This window comes from Diplotaxodon limnothrissa, linkage group LG5, assembly GCF_057381915.1.
Source record: "Diplotaxodon limnothrissa isolate DT_005_m linkage group LG5, D_limnothrissa_male_GT1.1, whole genome shotgun sequence".
Classification (NCBI taxonomy): Eukaryota; Metazoa; Chordata; class Actinopteri; order Cichliformes; family Cichlidae; genus Diplotaxodon; species Diplotaxodon limnothrissa.
In genome coordinates this window covers 4,124,415-4,151,853 of record NC_140600.1, presented here as the reverse complement: position 1 = coordinate 4,151,853, position 27,439 = coordinate 4,124,415, and the positions used below count along the sequence as shown (strand labels likewise).

General features: G+C 40.3%; 1 protein-coding gene and 1 long non-coding RNA gene across 2 annotated transcripts; both read right to left on the bottom strand.

The window, feature by feature from the left end:
• Window positions 1-1,668: 1,668 nt before the first annotated feature.
• LOC146631441 (protein cereblon-like) lies at window positions 1,669-21,597 on the bottom strand. The gene is made up of 11 exons (XM_085353675.1): window positions 21,522-21,597; window positions 21,150-21,262; window positions 20,813-21,015; window positions 19,397-19,546; window positions 16,249-16,411; window positions 12,178-12,240; window positions 11,990-12,074; window positions 10,560-10,675; window positions 8,354-8,418; window positions 5,178-5,309; window positions 1,669-3,760 (listed from the first exon to the last, which is right to left on the bottom strand). Exons 1-11 carry the CDS (start codon window positions 21,592-21,594, stop codon window positions 3,577-3,579), a joined length of 1,347 nt encoding a protein of 448 aa, XP_085209801.1. The 5' UTR covers window positions 21,595-21,597; the 3' UTR covers window positions 1,669-3,576.
• A 3,854-nt stretch (window positions 21,598-25,451) lies between these two features.
• On the bottom strand, window positions 25,452-27,117 carry LOC146631440 (uncharacterized). The gene is made up of 4 exons (XR_014906204.1): window positions 27,077-27,117; window positions 26,951-26,977; window positions 26,471-26,493; window positions 25,452-25,786 (listed from the first exon to the last, which is right to left on the bottom strand). It is a non-coding gene; the product is annotated as an uncharacterized LOC146631440 (long non-coding RNA).
• Window positions 27,118-27,439: the final 322 nt, after the last annotated feature.

Sequence of the window (27,439 nt, the reverse complement as noted above, 5' to 3'; positions counted from 1 at the left end):
GGATTAATAAAGTTCTATCTTATCTTATCTTATCTTATTTAAATTTCTGAGCTCCTCTCAAAGCGGATATATCTGCTCGACGAAACAAAGTGTTTTGATATGAAATATGAAGATTATGAGTAAAAGCTTAAAAAATAAATACTCGGAAGCTCACATTTTCAGATTTTTGAGGGAACAGCAATAATATGAAGATTGGTGATTGGATTACATCTAGATAAACTATTAAATAACAAAGGTATTTCCCCACCAAGTATCAATACAACTCTGTACACTTCATGTTTCAGCAGTAAGAATAACAAGGAAGAAATTTGAAATTGTAAGTTGCTCCCCTTTAGAGAAATAGATTCTTTTTTTAAATTGGCTTGTTAGTTTTTTTTAATGCTGAGAGAAATATGACATGTCTGTTAGAAGAAAGCCCAGAACCAGCTGCTGGTTAGGTTAGCGTGAAGACTGGAAACCAGTGAGAACAACTAATGTGCCTCTGTCCTAAGGCCAAAACAAAAAACAAAAAAAAACAAAAAAAACAACTTTGTACCATCATCTCCTTTCTTTAAGGTTTAATAGTTAAGTAGTAATATTATGAGCCTCTGCCTGATTGAACCACTAATCTTGCTTTTCAATTTTTGAGTTAAATTACTGTCACATACAAGCAGTTTCCTCCAGCTTTCTGTTTAACAGGCAGTGGATGTGGCTTAAAGTGGCAATAATTACTTTAAATCCTCATTAAGAAAATGTGGATTACATAATGTACACATTTACACATTTGCCTGACAAGCAAACAATCCCTGGTTAAATCCCAGGAGGAGAAACATATCCCTTTGGGGTTGCATAAGGAAGGGTATCAACTGGAAGTCAAATATTTGGTGGCCCCCTTTGACTGATGCAGCAGCTGAAAGTAGCTATTACAATGTAGTGGCTATCAGAGGCTCCAATGATAAAAATTCTATGACTCCATCCTGAAAGAGCAGAAAGTATACTTGATTTAAACATGGCCAAGCACCTTCTGTCCCTTAAAGGACTTCTCCCGTTCCTGGGCAGCTTCTGTCTCATGACGGCTTTCTGGAAGACCTGTTTGGATCATTTGTACATCATTTGAGGGTAGGTGTAGCCAAATTTAAATGGGATATGTTCCTCGAATGTTTGGCACCAGTTCGCGGAGGTCTCTGGCTCTCACTGGATGAAATCGTAAGCAAACACGATGTTTCACCAAAACCCACAGGTGTTGCATGTGGTTTTAATGTTCGTCTGCAAATACTTCCTATACACTAGCCCAACTTGAAGAAAAATTGTGGCTTGAATAAATTAGCTGCAGAGCTGAGACAACTTTTACTGTGAAGGTGAACTTTCTCTATTTCCTGTCTGTGTCACACTCAGACACTTAAATTCAAACTACAACCACAGCAATATGCTAGCAACCAAAGCAATCACAAGGAGATTTTGGTCAACTAGTTGGCAGTTTTTCTCCTGGTGCCTGCTGGTTGCCATGGGGTCACTGAATAGGCCTGCACAACTGGATCTTTAGCAACCACTTCCCCAGCAGCTACCATTAACCCCCAGCAACCACTCTTAATCAGTCAGGAAATGCTCATTTTTCCCTTGTAACTGGTGGTTGCTAGATGGTTGCAAACCAGTCTGTAGATGTGCATACTACTATAGCTTACACCAGGCAGCAATAATAGAAGACTGCAGAACAACCAGAGTAACAATCAAGGGTAGAAAGAAACGGGGGGGGGGGGGGTAAACAGAAAGTGTTGCAGTTTTTGCAGCATTGCTGGAAGGGTAGAGGGGTAAAGTTAAAATGTATCTATTGCCAGTTTAATGTGATCCACAGACATGAACAATGTTTTCCTCTCTCAGCAGAAAAAGTGAAGAAAAAGACGCGTTTATCCAAAAAATGATGTTCTCTATCCAAAAACATGTCATCAGACAAACATTCGAGATGATTTCTCATTGTGTTACTCAGCTTACTCATAAAAAGATAATTTCCTAACAAAGAATCAGCAAAAGAGTTTTGCAAAAAAATAAATAAATTAGACTCTACAAACAGTCGGTCGACAGCCATATAAACAACAAATACTGCCTCAGTTTTACCGTACATAAATACAGACGTGAGCCATTACCCTTGCAACAGAATCCTGAAAACTGTCACCCTACAAACCCAAGAGAATATTAAAATAATAATAATAATAATAATAATAATAACTCTTAAATCTTATCATCATTTTGCCTTTCTGAATCCGATTCCTCGTACTTCAAAAGACACCGAGCTGGAGCGTAGGCACACCATTTTAACATACCACGCGTGAACAAACTAAAAGAAGGGTAAATGCTCCTCTTGCTCTGTCTCAGTGGGCTTTGACCTTTGATAAACAGTCTGCCGCAAGGCACCAATGCATCGCTAATTTTCACTCGTGCAATCAAAGATGATGCTCGTCTCCAGATGGGATAATGAGTCTCTAGTGAATACAAAACAGACACAGATTATATCAGATATATTACACAATATCATTATTGTCACTTCAGTTTCTTTTGTTTCGAACAAAACAAATCCACTGTGATAACAAATTGCAGTTTCACCAAACATCAATGAATATGTTAGCTTAATTTCCAACCTTCTTGCATACAAAAATACATCCGCTGTAATTCCAAAATTCAAAATATCTCCTATCGTGACAGATCTACACATACATGAGTGCACTCTCTTTCTAACAGTTTTCTCCACCGGTCTCTCGCAGCTGATAATAATATTAGAAATCCTATCTGAGAAACTCACAAAGGATCTGAATGCTAGACTATTAAATTACTGTGTGCGGATTTTACAACAGCTTAAAGTGGCCATCGCAGCTTGCCGACGACATCTCAATTTTAGCTGCATGCAGCCAGCTAAGACAGAGGAGAGGAGGTGAAGGTAAAGAGTATTATGCATTCAGCGTCCCCCTGTGGGTCTGTGTGTTCTTCTATTTGGAAAACAGCTGGAAAGAGGTGCAGATCAGGCAGCTGCATGCTGGGATCTTAACCACATATCATGGTCTATTCTGCAAGTCTCAGTTTGACTCTCACTCTAACAGACTGCTTTCAACCTCGACACTGCCATCGCAGCTTGCCGACGACATCTCAATTTTAGCTGCATGCAGCCAGCTAAGACAGAGGAGAGGAGGTGAAGGTAAAGAGTATTATGCATTCAGCGTCCCCCTGTGGGTCTGTGTGTTCTTCTATTTGGAAAACAGCTGGAAAGAGGTGCAGATCAGGCAGCTGCATGCTGGGATCTTAACCACATATCATGGTCTATTCTGCAAGTCTCAGTTTGACTCTCACTCTAACAGACTGCTTTCAACCTCGACACTGCCTCCGCATTTTAAGAACCTTTTAGAATAATAATTACATCCAGCCTGTTCAAATATGCACTTAAAAATTGCCATCTGAAGGCCAAAATGACCTTTCTGCTAATATGCTGAATTTGTTGCCAGGGGTGACAGGCATTGTGATTGAAGAAACTGCAGCCAGACAGTGGCTAAAGATGCAGACTGTGGGAAGTTTGCAGGAATTTTCTGAATGAGGCAAATAGATGGTCTGGTATCACAGACAGAAGAGGCGAGAACCCTCTCTGCCCTCCTCCCCTTCACTCTGTGGGATACGAGGGAGCATGGCTGAACGGGTCAGACCCCAGAAACGAGGTGGAGACAAGTCCTTCTTGGTGGCTGTGAACTTCCAACCCATGTGGGATCCGCAGGTTCGACACTGAGCAATCGTCCAGGCGTACCTGAAAGCAATTAAAGTGCCACATTTTCACATTTGTGATCAGTAGTGCATACAGTACTGTGTATACTTTTGGCACTTTGCTACAAGCAGAAAGCCTGAAGAACTGTTGCTCAGGACCACTTTAAAAATTACAAGGAGGTCCGGCTCTTTGGAGGCAAGAAAACAATGCAAATAAAAAAATAAAGTGCAACTTAAGACTTATGCACTGTACTCTATTGCCGCATGATTAGATGACTTCCAAGTTCCAAGTTAATGCCAACACAGTCCTCCCTGTGAGTGTGCCATAAGAATAGATTCAACGATGTCTCAGTAAAAAACGCGCCGAATCACATGTACAGTAAAGGTGAAACATACAAATGAAAACTATGTACAGAAAGTCAAATATACCTTGAATTCACATAACTAAGAAGTTCACAGTATTACTCTGTAAGCCCAGAGTCAAAGCAAAAACAAAACAAAAGCAAACCATGTCTCAAGAAACTTCTAGAATAACTCTGTATTATACTGGAGTAGCCCATTTTATCATGTGGCAGAAAAAACATAAGTAGTGGTTTGCAACTACAGAAACTGTTGATTTTGCTCATCTGTGTATCAATATTCAGAGCATGCACAGCTGCTGGAGTTGTTTATGTGTACATCTCTCAGATGAGTCGGAATGAGGTCAGATCACGTTTGCACTGAAAAGTAAAATTGATCTAGAAGTCATTTGTGTCCAAACTCATTCCTCTTAAGAGTGTGACTGTTTTTGTCTGCGACAGAACCAAATCACAAGTCCCACTCTGGAGTCTGATTCGCCTGGTCGAATCTAAACCTCAACTTCTAAAACTCTGAAACAGATTCTTACAGGTCTGTTTAATTCTGTTATCATTCACCAAATCTCTCACAGTGTAGTTCAGTGATACAACCTTAAAAATATCTTAAAATTTTAAAAGAAAAACTGACATTACTGTCAGCATAAAGTGCTTTGCACAGGTATCATGTTGCAGGAATTTAAATTGGGTTATTTAATTACTAAATGAGCCCAGTGACAGCCTGATGGCCTGTCCAGGGATTACCCTCACTTTTGCCCTATGGCAGGTAGGACAGACTAACACCCTGTGACCCTGAATGGGAAAAGCAGGAGAAGAAGGATGAGCGGATTATTAGTGTAAGTAATTTGGAGGCTTCACTGACTGCAGAATCCAAGATTGCACAACCTGAACATGCATAAAGAGATGCACCATTGATAACCAAGTTGACACAAAGTACAGTACAAAGCATTTTAATTTCAGGCACTGAGCAGTGTCACAGCAACTTGCAGCTACACCAGATGCCATTAAATTCTAAGCCCTGGGCTGTGAGGTATCAAGAGATGTGTCTCTTACTTAAAACATCCATTTATGGAAAGCACACTCATGCTGTATGCTAAAAATATTTACCCTGGAAACCAGCTGTGCAGCGTAGATGGCCTTCCAACCAGGTTAAGGTTGTTGGCTTTGTAGACAGTCAGCGTTTCGTGGACGTAACCGTGAGGGTTGACGTACGCAGCCATGGGGCCGTACAAGGACAGGCTGCAGAGAGAGGCAGAGAGAGAGAGAGAGGCAGGTGGAAAATGTGTGAATTCAGTAAACTGTTGAGCCAAAACAAAACATCATGAAAGTGAGACACTGAAAATGAAAAGGGGAAACGGGCTTTAAGAGGTCTAAAATTGAAAATGCCAAAAAGTTCAGCTGTGCTCATCATTTTTATATTAACAATGAAGACAAATTTTCTGTCTTCATCGTTTCCTTCTTAGAGCATTTTAACTCTTTTGGGTAATGTTTTCAGTGGAGCTTCTTAAGAACTTTGAATCTCATCTGTGCTATTTTCAGCTAAGCTAAAAATGCAACATAAAACTGCAGGCGTACGCATGACTCACACAATTTTAAAAACTGAATGCTTGACCACTAGATGGAAGGACTTTGGCTCTGATATACCGTGAAGGCATTTTACTGGCATGGTTGGTATCCACTTCCTGCCTTAGTGGGAGAAATCACCTCTCTCCTGTTGGTCATGATCTCTTTCAGAGTGACAGAAGAATATGAAAATAACATGAATCTTATGCTAAGACCTTAGCACCACCAGATAACAACCCATTTGGTCTGATTACACAGTGGCATCATTAAAACAGGGAGAGAAAAAAATGAGGAAATGTCTTTTAGAGGAGTGGTGTTCATCTCCAGGACCAGTGAAGCTGTTATGTTAGGCTGAGGTTAAGGCTTCTTATGATGGGGGGGTTTTTTGCCTTTATTTGTCATCTACCTTTAGCTGGAGGAGAACATTTGCTCCTTTTCATGGAGCTAAGAGTGAAATTTGGAAACTCAAAAGGACTGCGCAAAAGTTTCAACTCATCCCTGGAGAAAAATGGGAAGAAAGTGCAGTGATTTATTAAAACATGTGCAATGATACAATGAAATACAGTATCTAAGGTAAAATAAGAGTTTGTAAAATGAGCTTGAAAGTCAATATTTACTATGATCACCTTTATACTTCAACACAGCCTGAACTTACTTATGAAAGCTTTCTTCTAATTTATTTAAGGAGTCTTCAGGAATAGTTCTCCAGGCTTCTTGAAGGACATTCAAAGAGCTTCTTTGACTGTCTTTTGTTTGTGCTGTCAAGATTACCCCACACTGTTTCAATAACCTGGAGAGGCTAAGCCAAGGCTGATATCGTTCCATTGTGCATTTTTCAAATTTGGATTCGTCTTTCAGACTTTCCGATATTGTTCATCTGCTGATGTTACTTCAGCCTGTCATTTCTTCTTTTGTCCTGTCCAGTTTTCCTACATTTCTTTAAGGACAGACCATAGACAATGGCAGGTTTTCCTAATATCTCTTTGCGAATCACCTTGTTGGTGCAAAAAATACTATTTTATGCTGTAAACTGTATTATCTGTGGCATTTATTATAGAGTCAACAAAAACAAATGTGATTAAATTATGTGTTTTGTAGTAGGCTGACAGTAACAAAGTACCTAAAGACGCCATTTAAAATTGGTTGTTTGTATTACGTCTAGACACAATACTGGTTCATCACTTGAGCTAGGTGTCTTTTTTATGCTTGAATGATCCATAGGTCAGTGTTACGTGGCTTAATAAATAAAAACATTCCTCTCAAAATGGTCAGTTACAAGGTTTACACTGAAACGGAGTGAAAATGTCGAACGGAAAACTTCCAAAGACCTTCAGAAAAGCCTGAAGAACTATTGCTTAAAACAACTTGAAAAGGTTACAAGAAAGTCTGGCTGCTTGGAAGCAAAATATAAAGAAATGAAGATGACTCGAGACTTTTGCACAGTACTGTAAGTGGTAAAATTGTAAATTGACTGATTCTTGTATAGCTCTTTTCTACTCTCCTGGAGTACTCAAAGCGCTCTATACAACATGCCACATGCACCCAATCACACCCATTCTCACAAGCACTTTCTCTATACTGAGTGCTTCCTAACTACGGTCACGCACATTCATACTCCGATGGATACATCGGAGAGCAACTTGGGGTTGCTCTCCGAAGCCCAAGGACACTTGACATGCAGACTGGAGTAGCCAGGGATCGAACCACCAACCTTCCGATTAGTAGGTGACCAATTCTACCGCCTGGCTGCTCTACCGCTACAGCCAGGCGGTAGAGCAGCTCCTGTACAGCGCTAAACCCACACCATGAATAAGGTTTGAAGTATCAAAAGCCAAACACAATCAGAAATGACGCATCAAAAGACATTTTGATGTCCCACACACACAAACACACTAAGTATAATCAGCCCCAAAAACTTCATTTTCAGTCAGTCTTTAAAGCGGTAATTTGGTTACATTTAATGTACTTCTGCTCTGGCATTGAAAGAAGATGCATTAGCACCATACAGTATGTAAATTCGTCAGAGGCAGTGCTTCAACTATTAGTCTGCTTGCCTCTCTCACACATAATCACTCTCTGACTCAAAATATATGGATGACAAAACAGAGAGTGCACTTTTCTCATAAACCCCTAAGAATGTTCTGGGCAATTTCATGACTGTTCAAGGTTTTTTGTGTCACTGTTGGACAAACAGATTAACCATTACACAGCAAACCGTCAGAAAATGACATTATATAACAGTGTGCATATAAGAGAGTGCACTTAGACTGTGTGAGTGAGGAGGTGTAGAGAAGCACCACTTACTTTCCTGATGTAATCCCAGAGTTTACGTAACTCTCAGACAGACAAATTGGTCTTAACTTTGACGTGCTAATAATTTCAGTGATTACAATGAAGAAAAAAAAACAAGAAGAACTTGTATAATAAGACCTAATAAAACTGTCATAAACCTCCACCCCCAATTATGCCAGCTGCTCCGGAAACAACTCAAAAAACTATAAAAGTCTACTACACTCCATTATTGTTAAAAGCAGGAAAAACTGCCGACTTGAACATGGAAATCTGTGAAATCTGTGAAGTTGGTTACATCATCTTTTATTCTATTACTGAATCCAAATTTCCAGTGATGTGAGAAGGATGTTACTAGTGCTGAGACGGAACCACTATGTGCTGATCACTATCAACTACTATTTTAACAAAAATCAAAAACAAGCGCTCACCTGAAGATCTCATTTTTTGTGGTGATTTCCGTGTCCTGGCACTGTTTACAGCACAGCGACGTGCACTGAGGAGGAGGAGAGAAAAGAGGGTTTTAACAATATGTATACATGTCACATATTTTCAAAGCAAAGCGTCCACTGTTGAGGCTCATTGAGGGCGTTATATTAATCATGCCATTCGTCACGCTTCCACAAATGCGACTCAAAACATGGCCCGAGCTCAGGTCACGTCAGTGTCGTTGGTGAGAGGGATTATTATCCTCAATCAGAAAGAAGGGACAACAGATAATGGGCAAACACATTTAACGAGCACTTCACAAATCAAGCTTCAGCTTCTGATTCAACACAAGTGCGACACACTGATCACTGTTTATATAAACATGCCTGGAAAATCATTAACATTAACTTACCATCCTCCTCCTGAATCAGTCATCTGAGCTTGCTAACCAATTAGATGTTTGTTTGTTTTTCTAATTTTACTCCTTATTATTTGGATTTGGCTAACTGACTAGAGCCACACCTTTTTTTCTTTTTTTTTTTTAAAACCATTTTTCATTCACAACATAGAAAACATGTTAGTAAATCAGTCTGTAAATGACTAAGAACTGACGAGAGGAATGTTGTCCTATTCTTCTCCGAGTCATTTGATGTTACGTACTGTATGTTTACACTGAGGAACAATTTGTTGCAGATTGGTGAAGGCCAGCCCATCTTTACTTCTGAGGAACTCTACCTCTCTAAGGTGCTTTTTAAAAAAAAATGTTATACCCACTCATGTTACTGGCCTCTTGTCAATTTAATTCATTAGTTGCAAAATGATTTCTTTTTAGTACCTTGCTTCCTTTCCCAGACTTTTTTGTTTTCATCCCAGCTTTCAGAGACATGGTGCTGCCATCAAACAGCTTAACATATCCTCTTACCCCAAACGGTCGCAGCAGATGGCCACCCCTCCAGGCCAGCCTAGTTCTGCTGGAGGTTTCTCCGTGTTAAAAGGGAGTTTTTCCTTCCCACTGTGGCCAAAGCGCTTGCTCATAGGGGGTCATATGATTTTGGGGTTTTTCTCTGAATTTATCATTGTAGGGTCTACCTTACAATATAACGCGCCTTGAGGCGACTGTTGTTGTGATTTATATTTAATATTTTTAAGTACCTTGATTGCAATCTTTTTTTTTTAAATTTGTTATTAGATTAAGACCCTGATATCATAGTGTGAGCCACTACGATATCAGATGTGTTGTCCATTCAGAGAGCCGCCGGTCATGGAAGAAAGGTGAAGAGCATATCAGGATGATTTGTGATGGAAGTAAAAGGAAAGGTGGCAGTGAGATCGGGTGTGTCATATACAGTTAGGTCCATAATTTGTTGTAATTAAGCACCTTTACACCACCACAGTGAGTTTCAAATTAAAGAATCAAGATTGTAGACTTTGAGCTTTAATTCCAGACGCTTCAAGTCCTGCATTAACTGTGTGGGGATTTCAGCCATTTTTATACAGTGTCCCATTTTCAGAGACTCAAAAGCAACTGAAAAAAAAATTACATAATTTGAATAAGGAGCCTAAAGTCTAAAACTCATGAAGAAGACTCTTGATTGGAGAACCTGACAGAACCTGACTTAGTTAGATGATCTTAACTTACATATATTACATATACTTTATTTCTCATTAAATAACGGGGAAAAGGCTTCAACTAGCCTTGTCAGTCAATCGTCCAGTTCATTTTGTACCTCTGAAAATGAGGGACTATGCACATAAATTGCCAAAATTCCTAAACAGGTAATACAAAGCTTTCTGTAAAAAACCTTTGAATGAAAGCTAAAACGCTGCACTGTGATCTACAGTGGCCAGAGTGCTTTGTTTTGAGTTTTTTTCTTTAATTGAAATATGGATAGCTCTCTTGCTGTGTCCAACCTCTCCTTAAAATCAGATCAACCCCTTCAAGGTGACAAACAGCTGATGTTCACTGCATGCTAAATACCGGTCCATTAACCTTAAATGCTGCAATGGCTGCTTTTGACTCTGAAAACTGAAATATTGCAGCACTAACACATCTGTCAGCCCCCGTCAGACATGGTTAAATATAACAAGACACACCAGAGGGACACTGTGTGCTCAGTAAAGCACAAGTAGGAATCTTATCACTGCATAAGACAAATTATGTCTGAGGTTTGGGGCAGGTCAGCGAGGCTGTTGGTGACTTTTACTTACCCGATCCATAATGTCTAGCTCACAGCGAAGTCTCTGGATGGCGCTGCCAATCTTTAATAGCTGGAGCCGCAGAGCATCATCTATGGGCAGACAGGCTGCTACTCTGTAGGAGAAATCTGACAGAGCGTAGACAGAAGGACAAGAGAGCGATGAAATAAAGAGGACAGAAAGTACAACGAACACAAACAAATTGCGAGTGTGCATGTTTACATACAGATGAGGACAGAATTATTAGCCCCCCTAAAAAAGTAGTTCCCAATAGGGATTGCGTACCATATTTTACTTTGCACACAGAAACAAAACAATTTCACAAGAAACAGAAACAATCAGGTGAAAATTATTAACCCCCCTGATGCTAATAATCTATTGCGTATCCTTTTTTCTGGGTAACACCTTGCAGATATTTGTTGTGGTTTTCACACACGTCTTCTGAGCAATCCCAGCCCATTCTTCTTTGGTCAATCTCCACCACCCCCTCCTCCTTCTGGTCTTCGGTACACACCATAAATTTTCATTCGGATTCAAGCCAGGGCTTTGTGCAGACTAGCCAGTAATGTTCACTTTGGTCTTCTGATAGCAATTCTTCACCAGGAGCCATGTATGTTTTGAGTCACTGTGCTGGAAGACAAAGCAATGACCCAGAACCAGTTATGCTGCTGACTGCTTTCTTTTAAAATCTCCATGTCTTTCTTCTTTATTCCTTCCACCTTGATGAGATTCCTAGTTCCAGATGCACCGAAGAATCCCTACATGATACTCCGACCACCATGTTTCATTGTGGTGCTCTCTGGGCTGTCCACCGCTCTTCTTCCTCCAGATATAAGCAACGTTTCTGTGGCCAAATAGTTCTGCGTAATCTTTTTCCAGGTTGTCTTTAGCATATTTCAGTCTGGTTTAAAAGTGTCTTTTTCTACAGAAGTGGAGTTTTTCCCCTTCAGCAACCTTGCAGTCCATTCCTGTGCGGCGTTCCAGTGAGTGTCCTTTGATCCTACAATTTCTGACTTTGCTAAATCATTTACTAGTGTCTCTGCATTTTGTTCTGGGGTCTTTAAACACATCTCTCACTAGTTTTCATTCCAGAGCCTTTGGAAGCCTTTTTGGCTTCCTGCCTCTGCCAGGCTTGCTCTGTATTAATAGCTCTCTTTGAATTTATTATTGATACGTCTCACTCCAGTTCGTGACTCTCAGAAAACCTTGTATATCCATCTCCTGCCTTGTGACCATCAACAATTCCTTTTCTTAAATCTAAACTTATTTTATTTTATTTTTGGAACAACACTTTCTCAAGTGACATTCTGCAAAAAAACTAGTGTGTTTAGAAAAGCTATGTAGAAATTCCCCTTGACTTCATCACTTTAATAATAGGGGAGGTAATAATTTTGTCTGCATCTGTACCTGTACCTTCTGGAATAAAATCAACATAGTCTGACCTACTGCATTCGCCGGGAGGGAATCATCCTTCAGATTCTCATCCCATTCATGAAGCTGTTTCTTCACCCTGTTCATGAGCGACTCCTGTGAGGTGAACCACCAAAAGCCGAGAAATCTTGGTTTATATTCATTTGTGTGTCATGTTTATATATATAGAGGAGGAAGTGCCGCGGGCTGCAGTACTTACTGAATCATAGAGTGCGTAGACCCAGGGTGGCCATGGCGTCAGACTGGCACAGTGAAACTTTCTCTGTGGTCAATAACACATGTATCACTTAAATCAAATCTAATCTGATGATTATGGAAGCAACACAAGATCCGTCCCTTTGTCATATAGAGAAGTAAAAGTAGCATGTTCCAGGTCACGGTTTTGCACATGGGCTACTTTCACATCCAGTGTTAATGTCACCTGCACAGATACCTTAACATGTCATCTACTTATTCTCCTTTAACAGTAGACATTAACATTTTCTCCTACTAAAACAATCTAACACCTGCCAACACATCTGCACTAAGTCACTTTCTCTACTGTTTTTAACTGTATTGATTTATTTCACATCTTTACATTATGAAACACATCAGCTGCAACAACTAGTCAATTCATGTGAGTGAACTGGATTAAAATGAACTATGTACTAACTAAACACACCATAGGTTATATGTACAGGTTGTATTTGGAAATGTCAAACAATAAAGATTAGCATGCCCAACTCCAAACATGCTGAACCATAAAAATATCAAGCTAATTCAGCATTCAGTTAAATGTAGGCAGTATTTAATATTACAAGACAGAAAAAAGCCGCTTATCTTTTTTTTTACCACTTACAGTTTATGGAGGTAAAAATCCCAGAATTTTTGGACAATGACACATTTTTTGCAATTTTGCCTCAGTACTTCATCACAACAGATCTGAATCAGACAATCAAAATGCGTTTGAATTGGCAGGATTTCAGCTTTAATTCAAGTAGTTTTACTAACTGCATTAACAGTTTAGGAGTTAGAGACGTTTTTATCTTGGGGTTTTTTTTAAATTGTTTTTAATAACAATTTTCAGGGGCTCAGAGGTAATTGGACAATTGAATGTTAATCAGTATAATGGGCAGATAAGGTCTCTTCCCTCGTTGGCGAGATGTTGTTGGAAGTGAGGGAGGCCATCATTAGACTGAAAAAAGTAAATAAACCTACGAGGGACAGCACAAACTTTAGGTCCAAATCAACAATCAAAGGCCTGAAAGACCACAGACGACCCCTACCAAATGATCATAACCAAATTAATTTAATAGCAACACCTGACCAAGTCAAGAACACTCAGTGAGATACAGTTGCATCATTGTCAAAGTCTACAATTAAGAGATGACTTCATGATTGGGAAAGGAGGATTTACAAGAAGGTGCAAACTACTGGTTACACTAAAGAACAAAAACACTGATAATCGCCAATGGTATGACTCACCCTAGTAGCAGAGACACCTGTGGGATCAATTTCAAAACCCTACATGAACTTCTTCTTGTGTTACTGCGTTTAAAAGATTTTCAGAAAACTTGACCTTGGGCTCAAACTCAAGGTCGTTGAGATTTTTATTAGCTGCACCCACTGTATTAAATTCAAACATTGCCTCATTCTCGAGTTATCACATTCACAAACTCACAATCATCCCGCTAACTGTGATGACGACAATACCCCTTCAGCCATAAGAGGACAGATTAGACTTTCCCAGAAAACATCTAAAGAAAACATCTAAAAGAGCCCGCGTCGGTCTAAAATAAGTTCTTTGGACAGATGAACCCAAGAAGAACTTGTACGAGCTAGGAAGAGAAAAGTATGGAGAAGGAAAAAAACAGCCCTTGAGCCAAATCAAAATACATCTGTGAAACATAGTGCAGGAAGTGTCATGATACAGGCATGTATCGTTTGCCAGTGGAACTGGACCACTAGTGTTTATTGACGATGTGACTGCTGATAGAAGCAGGAGGATGAATGACTGATAAAAGTGTACAGGGCTATGTCTGCTCAGATTCAACCAAATCCTGCACTTCACACTGCAAATGGACTATGACCCAAAGCATACTGCAAAAGCAAGCTGAGATTTTCTCAAGGCAAAATATTTTAGATATTCTTCGGTGGCCAAGTTAGTCACCTGATCTCAACCCAACAGAGCATGCTTTTCAGTTATCAAAGACAAAACTAAAGGCAGAGAGAGCCAAGGTCTAGCAGAGGATCACAGGGGAGGAAACAGCTTTTGATTATGTCCACAGACTTTCATCAAGTATTAAAGACATTCCATGTAATTAACATTATGTTAGTTTGTCCAATTACTTTTAGGTAGTTAATGCAACATTTTAGGAAAAATTGTGATTTGATTTAAAATCTACTGTGGTGGTGTAGAGAGGCATAATCTTTTTTTATGTCACTGTCCAAAAACCTTTGGATCTAACAGTATAGGATTAGGGTGGGATTCAGTGAAAAGGATTCAGGTGAAAATGCTCATTTTGCTCATGATTCAAATGGAAACTTCACCACATATTTCTAGTAATTCTTTGAATGTATTTCAGGTCTTCACTTTCACACAAAACTAGACTTTGATTATTTAGTTGGTCCGCGCAGGACCTGACAGCTCGAGGGTCGTCAGGTCCTGCGCGGACCAACTGTGTGGGGTGATGGAGCACCTCTTCAACCTGAGCCTGAGGTTGGGAAGAGTCCCACAGCTCTGGAAAACCTCCTGTGTTGTACCAGTGCCAAAGACTTCACGCCCCAAGGACCTCAACAGCTACAGGCCGGTGGCTCTGACATCCCACCTGATGAAGACCCTGGAGCGGTTGGTCCTGGCTCAGCTTCGGCGCCTAATAAGCTCATCACTGGACCCACTTCAGTTTGCCTACCAGCCTGGCATTGGAGCGGATGATGCCGTCATTCACCTCCTACATCGTTCCCTCGCTCACCTGGAGACCGCTGGAAGCACTGTGAGAATCATGTTCTTTGATTTCTCCAGTGCCTTCAACACCATTCTTCCCTCGGTTCTAAAGGACAAGCTGGTGAACTCTGGAGTGGACCATCACCTCACTACCTGGATCCTGGACTACCTCACCGACCGACCACAGTATGTGAGGACTCAGGGCTGTGTGTCGGACAGGGTCGTCTGCAGTACGGGGGCCCCACAGGGAACGGTTCTGGCTCCGTTCCTCTTCACCATCTACACTGCAGACTTCTCCCACAATTCCACCCAGTGCTTCCTGCAGAAGTTCTCTGATGACTCTGCAATAGTGGCAAAATAGTGGACAGCTACAGGTACCTTGGTGTTCATCTGAACAATAGACTGGACTGGACTCATAACTCAGACGCCCTCTACAGGAAAGGGCAGAGCAGGCTGTACCTGCTGCGGAGACTCAGGTCGTTTGGAGTGGAGGGCCCACTCCTGAAGAAATTCTATGACTCTGTTGTGGCTTCTGCTATCTTTTATGGCGTGGTCTGCTGGGGCGGCAGCATCTCTGCTGGGGACAGGAAGAGACTGAACAGGGTGATCCGAAGGGCCAGCTCTGTTCTAGGATGCCCTCTGGACCCAGTGGAGGTGGTGAGTGACAGGAGAACGGCGGCTAAGCTGTCATCCCTGATGGACAACATCTCCCACCCCATGCAGCAGACTGTGACAGCACTGAGCAGCTCCTTCAGTGGGAGACTGCGGCACCCACGGTGTGGGACGGAGAGATTTCGCAGGTCTTTCCTCCCCACTGCTGTCAGACTCCACAACAAAGACTTTAACTGATCAAGCACACACATCCATACATATGCAATAATACTAAGTGCAATAATCCTTTCTGTCATCGTTGTATTTTTACTCAGTTGTATATAGTATTTGTATTCTATTTTTATCTTATTGTATATTTATTTTATTTTATTCTACTGTATATAGTATTTTATTTTATTCTATTCTGTACAGTTGTGTACTGTATTTATTCTTATTGTATTCTAATTTTTGCCACATAACTTTTGCACTGTCCACTTCCTGCTGTGACAAAACAAATTTCCCACGTGTGGGACTAATAAAGGTTATCTTATCTTATCTTATCTTAAACAGGCACCGACTGATCTGATGTTTTACTGAACAGTTTCTCAAAGTGGAAAAATACATTTTGCATCTTAGATGAGGAAATTCATCTTAACTTTCTTGTCACTGTCATCTGATTCAAACATCTCCAAAAGTAGAAACTGTTACTTTTAGAAAGCGCACACAGATTTCACGTTTGTGCATGATTCTCTGTACCTGTTTGTAGTTATTCCACCAGCACTGAGCCTGTTTGCAGCTCTGACTTGGAGGTTTGGAAGAAGGGTGCATGTGGAGCCTGGACAGAGGCGTTAGCTGCACAGCGGAGAGGGGGTCTGGAAGGATTCGTTCTGGAAGGATCTGCACTTTAGCCTGTTTGATCCTGAGAAGAGGAACAAAAGCAGACAATAACAAAGACCCGTGACACAAAAGAAGGGAAATGTGAATGATGACAGCAGAATATGAGTGAAACTGAGCAGGCGAATAGTAGATTAAACAAATGGTGCACTGGCCAAACGCTACATTACAGGATGTTTGGATCATTGAGGTGATCACAAAAAGGTGCCATCTGGGTTTTTTCCTCACTCGACAATAAGAAATATTTTGCCAGTGCCCGACACAGATTATTCTCAGTGAACTTCGTGCAGAGAAATACAAAGCAAAGCCAGACCACAGAGAAACAAGAAACGCTGCCTCACAGCTGTAGGGCTAAATCCATGTCTGTCCAGACTTGACCTTTTAATCTGATCTAAAATATAATTACTAAGCCATTTCATCCCTTTACACATCTGAGAGACATTTTGTCATAGTCCCCTCCCAAAAAAAAGTAATAATTCAGACTCAAATATCAAATTATGAGCTTCCACATAATGAGCTTGGTGCCATTCTCAAAGAGGGGGGATAAAAGTCAACAGATTTTAAGGGTTTGTTAACTGGGGTGTAATTTCTGTAGCATGATACACATTTTGTTTATCAAACTATATAAAATATTGGGAAAATGCACAGACCTCTGTCAAATAAGGTAACACAGACTCACTGTCTCTACTGGATGTGACTGATAACCCTCCACCTCCACCCATGAAAGGCAGATTCTTATCCCTGACACACCCTACAAATATTTCCCTCTGCAGGAAATCTTAGAAACATTACAGGGAGGATGTTTACTGAAATAGAAAGAATAGACAGAAAAAGTACAAAGTATATTTTAATTTTAAACAAGAGAAAGAGCAGACTGCATGTAATTGAGTGATTGATTAAATGCTGTATTTTCCAAGAGTCACAAGAGAAGGTCAACACAATCATGGCAACCACTGTATGTGTATTATATAACCTCAATTAGAGAAAAGGAAAATGCCTTAATAAAGCCTCATTTTTATGGACAGTATGTGCCGATGATTTCCAGGGAGGATGTGGGTTAATATGATCTATTACATGACTTCAATAGATACATCTTTATCAATGCTTCCTTTGTTTTCAGTCCAAAAAGACAATATGCTTTGCATTTACGCAGCTGCACTGAACTCTGGAATAAGTCAGAAACGTAAATCTGTTGTTGCAACAGCCCTCTTCACAAATTTCAACATGTGAGGATGATTCTAGAGGCGGTGAAAAAAAATATTGCAAAAGCATAGTATTGTGATTGTGATTTTGTGTGGTGATATTGTATGGATCTGGAGACACTAAATATTGATATTTTATTAAATACAATTAAAATACTCTGGGAGTACTATGCACGAGAGGGCATCTCATGCATCATCATCCTGTGATAATGTTAGCCAAGTAAACTTACATTATATAAGATAAGAGATAAGATAGAACTTTATTAATCCCTCGGGTGGGTTCCTCTGGGAAATTCGACTTCCAAAAAAAAAGCACAGCAACGACCGAAGTTACAGTTACAGAATTGTTATATATATATATATATATATATATATATATATATATATATATCATCTCAACCGAAAAACCATCCAACACTGGACACGCTTAGCTTGACAAAGCTACTTCCACATTAAAAGCAAGCTAATGACTCAGTGACGCAAGTAAAAATAGGACTTATGGTGGCGAGATGGTTGCCCAGAACTTGAGTGTTGCACAGTCATGACCACTTGTGCAGTCATAAGGCAAATGCACAGATCACCCAATAGGAGACAACCTTTCTGCAAACAGTCACATTCTGATTTGAACTGACTGCAGTCACTCACAGAGAGATTGTTAAAGGTTTGCACAGACATGCTGTCTAATTTATAAATGCAGACAGTTTGCCATCAGTCTGAATGAGTCTTTGTCAATGAGCACAACTCGAGGGGACTCGACACAACTGGCTGTCAGCTGGTTGTATTCTGGTTTTGTTCCAATGGAAGAGGAAGACTGCTGAGCATAAATGTAATAGATAGATGTGAATTTCAGTTTATGTAGACAGCAACAGATATGCAAATTTCAATGATTTACCATTGAATTATTAGAAACAGACTGCGTGTACTTGCCAACTTGCCCCATTCAAAGGTAGACTGATTACAGACTTTTAGTGATAAGTGTTGTTATGTTTGACAATCTCATTTTGCAGCAAAAAGAAAAAAAAGAACTAAAATGACATAACATTATCTTACTGGATAAAAGGGATACTTTGCAGTTGATGATAAATTGCAATATACAGTATGTTATTAAAATACACAACATTTTGCAGAATGTTCAAAATCATAATAATCTCATATTGTGTAGTCTGTTTACCACCTCTTGGTAATATAGATAGGTATAGAGCTGACATCACCTCTACACATCCACATGCACATCCGCGCGATGCTGAATTGCTGTAATCTCTGGTTTCCACAAGCAAATGTTTTAAGAAACTACATTTCTTTTAAGTACATCTATTAGAGACAGCCTCCATGCTACTTGTTTTGAAGCAGTTTGTGACGCAATAAAAACCTGTGTTTCTAGTTGATTTTATCAAGTGTTAGATTGCCCCCTAGTGGTCAAATACTGTGTGACTGTTGACGGTGTGTCTCTGTGCCATTATTGACATAGTTTTCCTTCTCATCTAAATGTGTTTCTGACTAGTTGTCCGGCTGAAAACCTGCAGGTATGCAACTCCTGTAGAAAACAGCTGTCTCACTAAATGCAAGAAACAAAGTTTCCTTTTTTTACTGCAGAAACTCTGAATTAAACAAGAAAAATGTTTTGCACCCATTTTCTGTTCCACAGCTGGCTGCATTTTTTTCCTTTGCATATATTTGATTTCATTTGGCATTTTTTAAGGGTTATGTGTGGCTTTGTTGATTTGTCGCACATCTTTGAACCAGGGATTGGCAGTAAGAATTCAGCCCCCACATTTGGTTTAATACTTTATGAGGGAACTTCAACTTACCCATCTGCTTGAGTTCTTATCTCGTGGACCTTAAATCGCTGCCTCCCTATAGCCTTCACTTTGACTGTTTCAATGCCGTACTCCTGCTCCTCTCTGTATGCATAGATTTCAGCCGTAGTTCCAAACTCTGCATCTGGCTCACCTGTATCGCTGCAGACACACATCAGATGCAGAAATTGAAATGAAATGCTGAGAATTATCCACCAGTGACCCACAAGAAACAGTTTACATAAAGAAGAGTCATGGAAATTTGCAGCTGTGGTCACAAGGTTACACACACACTCAACGTGGACATGAATGCCATAGTAATTTTGGCTTAAAAAAACAACAACAACAAAACAAACAAACATTAAAACAAGAATTAGAGTACACAAGCCTGAATTTATCTGGGATTTTCTATAACCCATTTTCTATAATCCACAGAGGATCTGCCACTCTTCTTGGCAGAATTGTTAAGAGTGCGTTTCAATTCATTGATTTCCTGGTATGGACCTGGCTTTTAAGTGTTGTTTACAAGTTTTCAATTGATTTGAGGTCTTTAGAAAGACCATTCCAGAAGCTTTTACCTGCTTTAGCCATTCCAAAACAAGTTTTTGTGTGTGTTTGGGATCATTGCCCTGCTGAAAGATGCAATTCTATACACGTTTTAACCATCTAGCTGTGAGTGAGTTAAAGTTGAAGAATTTAGAGGTGGTACACTTTCATTATTTCATGTACTTTGTGCCATGTACCAGAGCCACAGGCAACAAAACAAACCTGGACCATGATGCTATCAGCACCATATTTATGCAGCTAGTACTGTGTTACTAGGTTTGCAGCCTCACCTGACGCCAGTGTCAGGTAAATAACATGTGACCACACCCTCATGCAATCACCTGAGGTGCAGGAAAATCTAAACACCTGTGCCACCATAACAAATAAACAAAACATAAACATTCATTTTGGTTTTATAGTGAGGTCCTTGGACTTTCCCATTGTTCTAAGTATTGGTCAATCCTGGGAAAGAGACACTACCAGTTGTAGTCAACCGTGATCAGAAATGAGATATTAATAGACCTAAGACTTGTCAGGTTAAAAGACACTGCATAACCTTCACATATTTGAAGATTTAAGTGAGTGTGTGTAAGCCAGAGTGTATAACTTTAACCCTCCATGGATTAGAGAAAATCCAAAAAAAATTTCAAACTTCTGATATATGTTTTACAATCATTCAACCCTGGGGGAAAAAAACAGTTCAAAGACATCATTAAAAGCCCAAAATTGCAGTGACATTCATGCCTATGATGAGTGTGTGCAACCTTCTGACCACAACTGTATTTTCTTCAAATGAAAACAAAAAAATGCTTTCCATTTGTAGGAGTTGTGCATCTTTCCATGATTGCCAGCATACACAGAGATTTTAACAGCATCACACACCTGTGTGCGAGCACAGCAAAAGTGCGGTCTCTCTGGATGACGCTCCTCATCATGCTGACCTCCTGCGGCCTGAAGAGCTGCAGAGGCAGCGTCTGGCCCGGCACCAGCATCACAGCTGTGTGTGGCAGCACGGGAATGGTCTGACAGCTGTCGTCATCGTGGACCGTACGGCCATGAAACTCCTCCATGTCTGAACCCAGGTACTGGCACACAAAAAGGGGGTTAGATTAACACAGCAGCTGCAGAGAAACTAAAACTCTGAGAAGGATCACATGCATGAAAGCAAATCATGTAAAAAAAGATGTTAGAATAAGAGGGATTGTGATGCATGACTCACTGAATGTGATGTGGGAAGACTAGGGTCAAAGGTGATGATGTTGGGCTTTTCTGCCTCCTCACTGTCTCGATCTTCGGTCTCCATGTCATCCTCCTCTTCCTCCTCCTCATTGTCTGTCACAGCGCACAAGTGTACACAGAGAGGCTAAGTTAGGTAGCTCGTTGACAAGCCTTAGACGTAAAAGCTTCACCTTAATAAATCGCACTGATGGCATAATTGAAAAGAAAGCGAAAGCAGAGGGTTGAGACAGTGAGAGTGATCACTAACAGTGGCCTGCTGTGGAGGTGTGTTAGCTAGCATTTAGCAGGAGGAAGAGAAACGCACTGTCCCGGTGAAAACACCGAGCAGGCTTTCGGTCAGCTTAACGGGTACCTGGTAAGAGCTGTAACTGGTTCCCCATGTTGTCGTTGGCGTTGTCTTCCCCTCCACCCCTCTCGTCAGCCATATCCTTGTGTTTACAATACTAAGTCTTCTTCTACGGCGTATCAATGTGCAGGACCCGGTGGAAATATAGCGCCCCCCGGCGACATCGCTACATAATGTACACTGTTGAAATGCCATTTTACTACGGTGGCCCCGAGGGGCCAAACGAAAGCAGAATAAATGCAGCAAAAGCATAAAAAAACACGTCGGGGGAAAAAATAGAGAAAAAAGGAAACAAATTAAAAAAGAAATTAGAAATAATAAATAAATAAATACAATTTTTTAAAAATGGCTCAAACGCGACAGCCAAAAAGTAAAATTTTAAAAGTAATTACTGGGTTTTATCTCACTTATTTGTGCAGCGATACAAATGTTCCAATGACAAAGATCATGAAAAAGTTCAATTTGGCTGCATGTCAGCAAAGTTATCTGACATTAGTGATGTTAGTTAGTACTTAATGCAGGTTCCACTTGCTTTTAAAGCTTTTACTTTATGATGCACGCCATTCAAAGATCGACTTTAACGTTAAAAAGACATTACGATTTTATGAATAACTAATGCCAGAATATTCACAAACAGAACAAGCTGAAACATGTAAAAAGGGTGTGAATGCTGCATAAACATTAGCAGACAGCTGTGGAGGACAGGAGGACCTTGACACTGAGCTTAAAATCACTTTTACAGCCCCGCAAAAACAGCACGATCAATTACACTAATGTTAATGTTAGTTCGGTTATTTCGGTTATGCTGCCTTAGCTGGTTCTGTTGGTGGTGTTGAGCCATATTTATTTTAAGAAGAAACAAGCAGACAGTTCACTTGTTAAGTTAAAAGAATAGTAGTTTATTCACAGGACCCAAACATTTGGCCAGTGTACAAACTTAACCACTTTATACTTAAATTTAGCTCTCATCTTATTTAGTACCCCTAATAAAATAAATACTAATAAAACAGGAAATACTCCCTGTGCTATTTTTGTACTAGTGTATATAGCCTGAGCCTGTCACCTTTCTGTCTGTCCTGCACCTTTCCCTTCTCTTTTTCTTTCTCTCTGATTGTAAAATAAAAGTATGAACATGTATTTATAAGTTAAACTTGTGTTTTAATCACACGTTTGATTTCCAGTCTGAGAACTAAGAGTGTTGAGAGTCAGGACAGACTGCGTGACATCTTGAGGAAGAAGCTGATAATCCTCCACAGAGCAGAGTGGCACAGGAGACGGGGAAGAGAGAGAGCCAGGAAACGAGCAGCTTTTATTGCTAAAACAACTGCTCGGGACAAACACAGCGGCCAGCTGAAATGCTCAATAGAGGAGGTGAGTCACTTCCTTCAAGACATCATGAGTGACCCACAGAGGGAACAAGATTTGGGACCTAATGAAGCTCTCGTCAACCCCCCATAGCAGAGTTTAAGTTGACAGAGCCAAGTTTGAAGGTGGTGTGTGAGGTCATCAAGTCAGCCTGCTCAGCATCCTCCCCAGGTCCCATAAGCACTGCCCAGTGCTTCTCCGACATCTGTGGAAGATCTTAAAGGTGATATGGCAGAGAGCAAGAGTTGATGACCAGTGGAGGTGCACAGAGGGAGTCTGGATTCCCAAAGAGGAGGACTCGAAAAACATCAACCAGTTTTGGAGCATCTCGCTATTGAGCGCAGAGGGGAAGGTTTTGTTTAGCATCGTCTCCCGGAGACTGACCGAGTTTCTTCTTAGAAGCAGCTACATTGATCCGTCAGTTCAGAACAGGGGGGGGGGGCTCCCAGTAGTTCCTGGTTGCCTAGAGCACACTAACGTAGTTACACACCTTATAAGAGGAGCCCACAAGAACAAGGGCGACCTAGCTGTTTTGTGGCTTGACCTGACAAATGCCTGTGGGTCTATCCCACACAAGCTGATTGGGCGTGCTCTACACCTCCACCATGTTCCCAGCAAAATCAAGCACCTGATCTTGGATTATTATGGCAATTTCAGACTGAGGGTCACTTCTGGGTCAGTGACTTCAGACTGGCATCGCCTCAGGAAAGGTATAATAACAGGCTGTACCATCTCAGTTATGCTCTTTGCTCTCGCAATGTACATGGTGGTCAAGGCCGCTGAGGTGGAGTGTAGAGGGCCGCTAACTAGGTCAGGACTGATGGCATTTCACCATCACGATGCCATCAGTCCCAGGGTGCAGGTGGATGTTATGAGGTCTTGAGAGTCTCATCTCAGGGGCAAGGATGAGTGTCAAACCTTCCAAGTCAAGATCTATGGTGCTGAAGAAGGGAAAGGTGACGGACAAGTTCCGGTTTTCAATCTCAGGAACTATAATCCCGTCCATAACGGAACAACCAGTCAAGAGCTTGGGAAAACTCTGACTCCAGCCTGAAAGACTCTGCTGCCATCTAGAAGGCAAATGTTACTGCACTAAATTCTGTAACTAAATTACAGTTACAATGATGTCGTTACTTGTGTTACAAAGGTTCTTCAGTTATCTGAAGACCAGTTGATTAACAGTTGGTCGTATTTTACCCAGTAGGCAACGATCTGTAAATTAATTTAAATTATAAAACTCAAACAGAGATATATAGTCTTTCTGTGTATACTTATAAATTAAAAAAAAAAAAAAAAAACTCAAAAACTTTGGGATGCATATATTCCAGAAATCCACACATTCTGAATGAATAGCTACCATTGATAGGTACTATTCAAGTTAAAATTACCACACTTCTTAATGTCCAAAAGCTAACCTTATCTTCTGTGAAATTTTTCAGTTTTCAAAGCAATCAGATGGACCAGACTGGACCGTTTGGCAGGTTACTTCATATCAAACCACGTGTTTGATATTCCTATAGTAAACCTTTACAGCCCAGCAGGTTTTGAAAAGAGAATGAGATAACGATGTAGTTTAAATTAGAATATACAGGAAATAGGGCATTTCATTTACAGTGGCATATACAAAGGGAAAGTTACTACATTTACTCAAATATTGTCAGGTACTTAGCCTTGAATACACTGAATAGTGACTTTCTAATCCACATCTACTCATTATCAGTGTATATTAATGCCTGCAAAGGGGATATTTGTCCCTTTCAATACATTTCATACATTTTGCAAGAAATTTAATAGTATGAAATTTTATTAACTTTAATAACATGTCCATACTTGATCTTTTCATTCATAAAGTTTATTTCTAATGAGCAACTATGTAGCAGATTTTGCATTATGTCATTGGGCTAAAAACAAAGAACCAGAATGGTTGAAAATAGAGATGAAAAATAATGGAAATGAATGACTTGTTGTGGGATGGCCCTGAACAGCAGCATTTCATCAGCAAGATGCAATTTACAACTTGATTGAACTAAAAACACTGCCACCAGGATTCTGTGTCACAGCTGACCCTTTAGCAGTTCACACAGGAGTCAATCTTGACCTCTGCTTTTAAACACAACGTGTACTATAAGTTGTCTTCCAACTGAAGGACTTTAACCTTTTTGATTTCAGATCGAAAGCAATTTTTCTAAAAGGCACTTGGATAAATCACCTGCAGTTACATTTGCCTCCAATTCTTTTCATCCAGCTAACACATTAACATTTAACACTCCCTGCATGCAGTTAGCCTGCCCGACAGCCCTGATAAAACCTACACATTGTGTAATTCAGTAGTGTCGAACTCCAGGCCTCAAGGGCCAGTGTCCTGGAGGTTTTAGATAACACCCTGGGTCAACACACCTGAATGAAATGATTAGTTCCTTACCAGGCTTCTAGACAACTGCAAGACATGTTGCCGTAATTTAGCCATTTGAATCAAGGACACATCCAACACCTGTAGTGTAATTTATTTCAAGTACAAGTCAGTCAACCTAGCCTTACTTTATAACATAAAAATCAAGAGGTTTAAACTGGTGGTAATTTAACAGTGTTCATTTATTGTTCAAAACACCACAAACAATTGTACAGAAACAAGATGCATTATGGTCCATGAACAACGCAGCTGTAGTCATGTTCTTCTCCAGCATCTTCACCATCTTCCAGTCAGACCGTCACAGCGGGCTCCGTGAAAAGCGTGGTCATCTGAAATCGGGGGTTTAGGCCTTTAATTTCGTTGATGGAACCGCCGAGCAATCCCCCTTCGTCCGCATGTCAGTCACCTGGAGAGGCTCAGATGTGATCACAGCTGGCAGGCAGGAGGAGGGGCTTACTTTGACCTCTGCCTCATCTTTCTCCTTTTACGCTTCAGCCTGTTGGAAAACAGCAGCTGTCAGTAAAACACTCAATAGCACAAGGACTAAGATAGTAACAAAAATTGTTAAACTATAATTCAGTAATACTAGTTATCGAGATTATGACCAAAACTGGACAGCCCTGTGATGCCCATCAATATCGGACCAATCATGTAAATTTCCCTTCAGCTGTTAAGGACAGGACAGGAGTGTTTTCTATTTAATGATTTTTATCACCACCTAGACCAAGCGAGTTTGTGAGTACATTGACGTGTATTCATTTATTCATTCATTTTGTAAAGCTTTTTAACAGTGTTCCCTCAGTTACAAACCTGTACATCTTTAAATTAAACACTGACACTGTACAAACTTGGCTGAAAACTGAATTTCAGTTATTGGAGTAATGCTGCTCAGGAACTATATAACCCAGGTCATTTTCAGTAGATATAATTTTCCCTGCATCCAATTGAAACGTAGGGGCAAACAATTGTCAACATTTGAACAAGCCCAACCTAACATACTTTACAGTTAAAGCTCAATGATATCCACTAAATGTAAAATAAAACAAAAAAAAAAACAGACTTCCTTCCTTATAAACCTGACTTTTCCAAAGCCTAAACAATTGTGTTGTCTAGCCTAAATTTAAGCAGCTTGGATTAGGGAGCTGACAAAGACATTTTCTTTGTTTATCATGATGCTTACCTGCGCATACGCTTCTTCCTCCACTGAAAAAAGGGAGAAAAAGCACAGTCATTAAGAGTACATCAAGACCACATTTGCGCCACTACTTGGACAACATGCTTACTGTGATGCAGACAGTTACAGGGCCTCAGAACATGCAGTACATGTTTGTACTAAAAAGCATTTCACAGTGGTGTTTGTCACGCTGCATGCAGATCTGTTTTCAAACACGCATGGCTGCCTGGGCTCAGCCAGCTAGCTACGGTGCCAACATTACAAGATGCCCCAAAGAAAAGCTTCTAGTAGTATTAGCATTTATACTACTATATGTAGCTAATGCCCTGTTATCACTTAAAATTCTATTAATATTTTAAGGAGCTGGGTAGCAGGGTATATTTAATGATATAAACACGAAGAGCTTAAGGAAGGAGCTAGCAGCATTAGCTGGCGCGGGAAGAGGACACAAACAGCTGAAATATCGATATTGGTTTGTTATCTCACCTTGGCTCTCATCGTGTGGAGAGGTTTCTGTGAAAACGAAAACAATTAATGATCAGTAAGAGTGGATGACCGGTTAAATTAGCAGATTAAATTGGATCCTGTTAGCGGGGAATAAACTCAACATACCTCAAAGCGAGAAGAGCAACGGAAAGAGGATGTGACGAAGAAAACGAGCGGCTTTTAAAAGTGTCGTGACGTCATGTTCAGGCGACAGCTGAAGCGCCTCAGCTCAACGGGAAATGTAGTCCAACTGTTCAAATCGACGTACGAGCGAACCAGGTGATATTTTCCAACCACTTTTCCTGCTTTCTAAAGGCGACGACCTTCCGTTGAGCACAAAATTAACCCTGCAGTCGAGTTGGTTTTATTGATTTTATGTGTTGTTAAGACTCGCATTTTTTAGTGTACATTACTAACACAAAATTACTGAATCAGCTGTTAAAGTCATAAATATTAATCATAGTAATCGATTATTAATTAATAATGCAA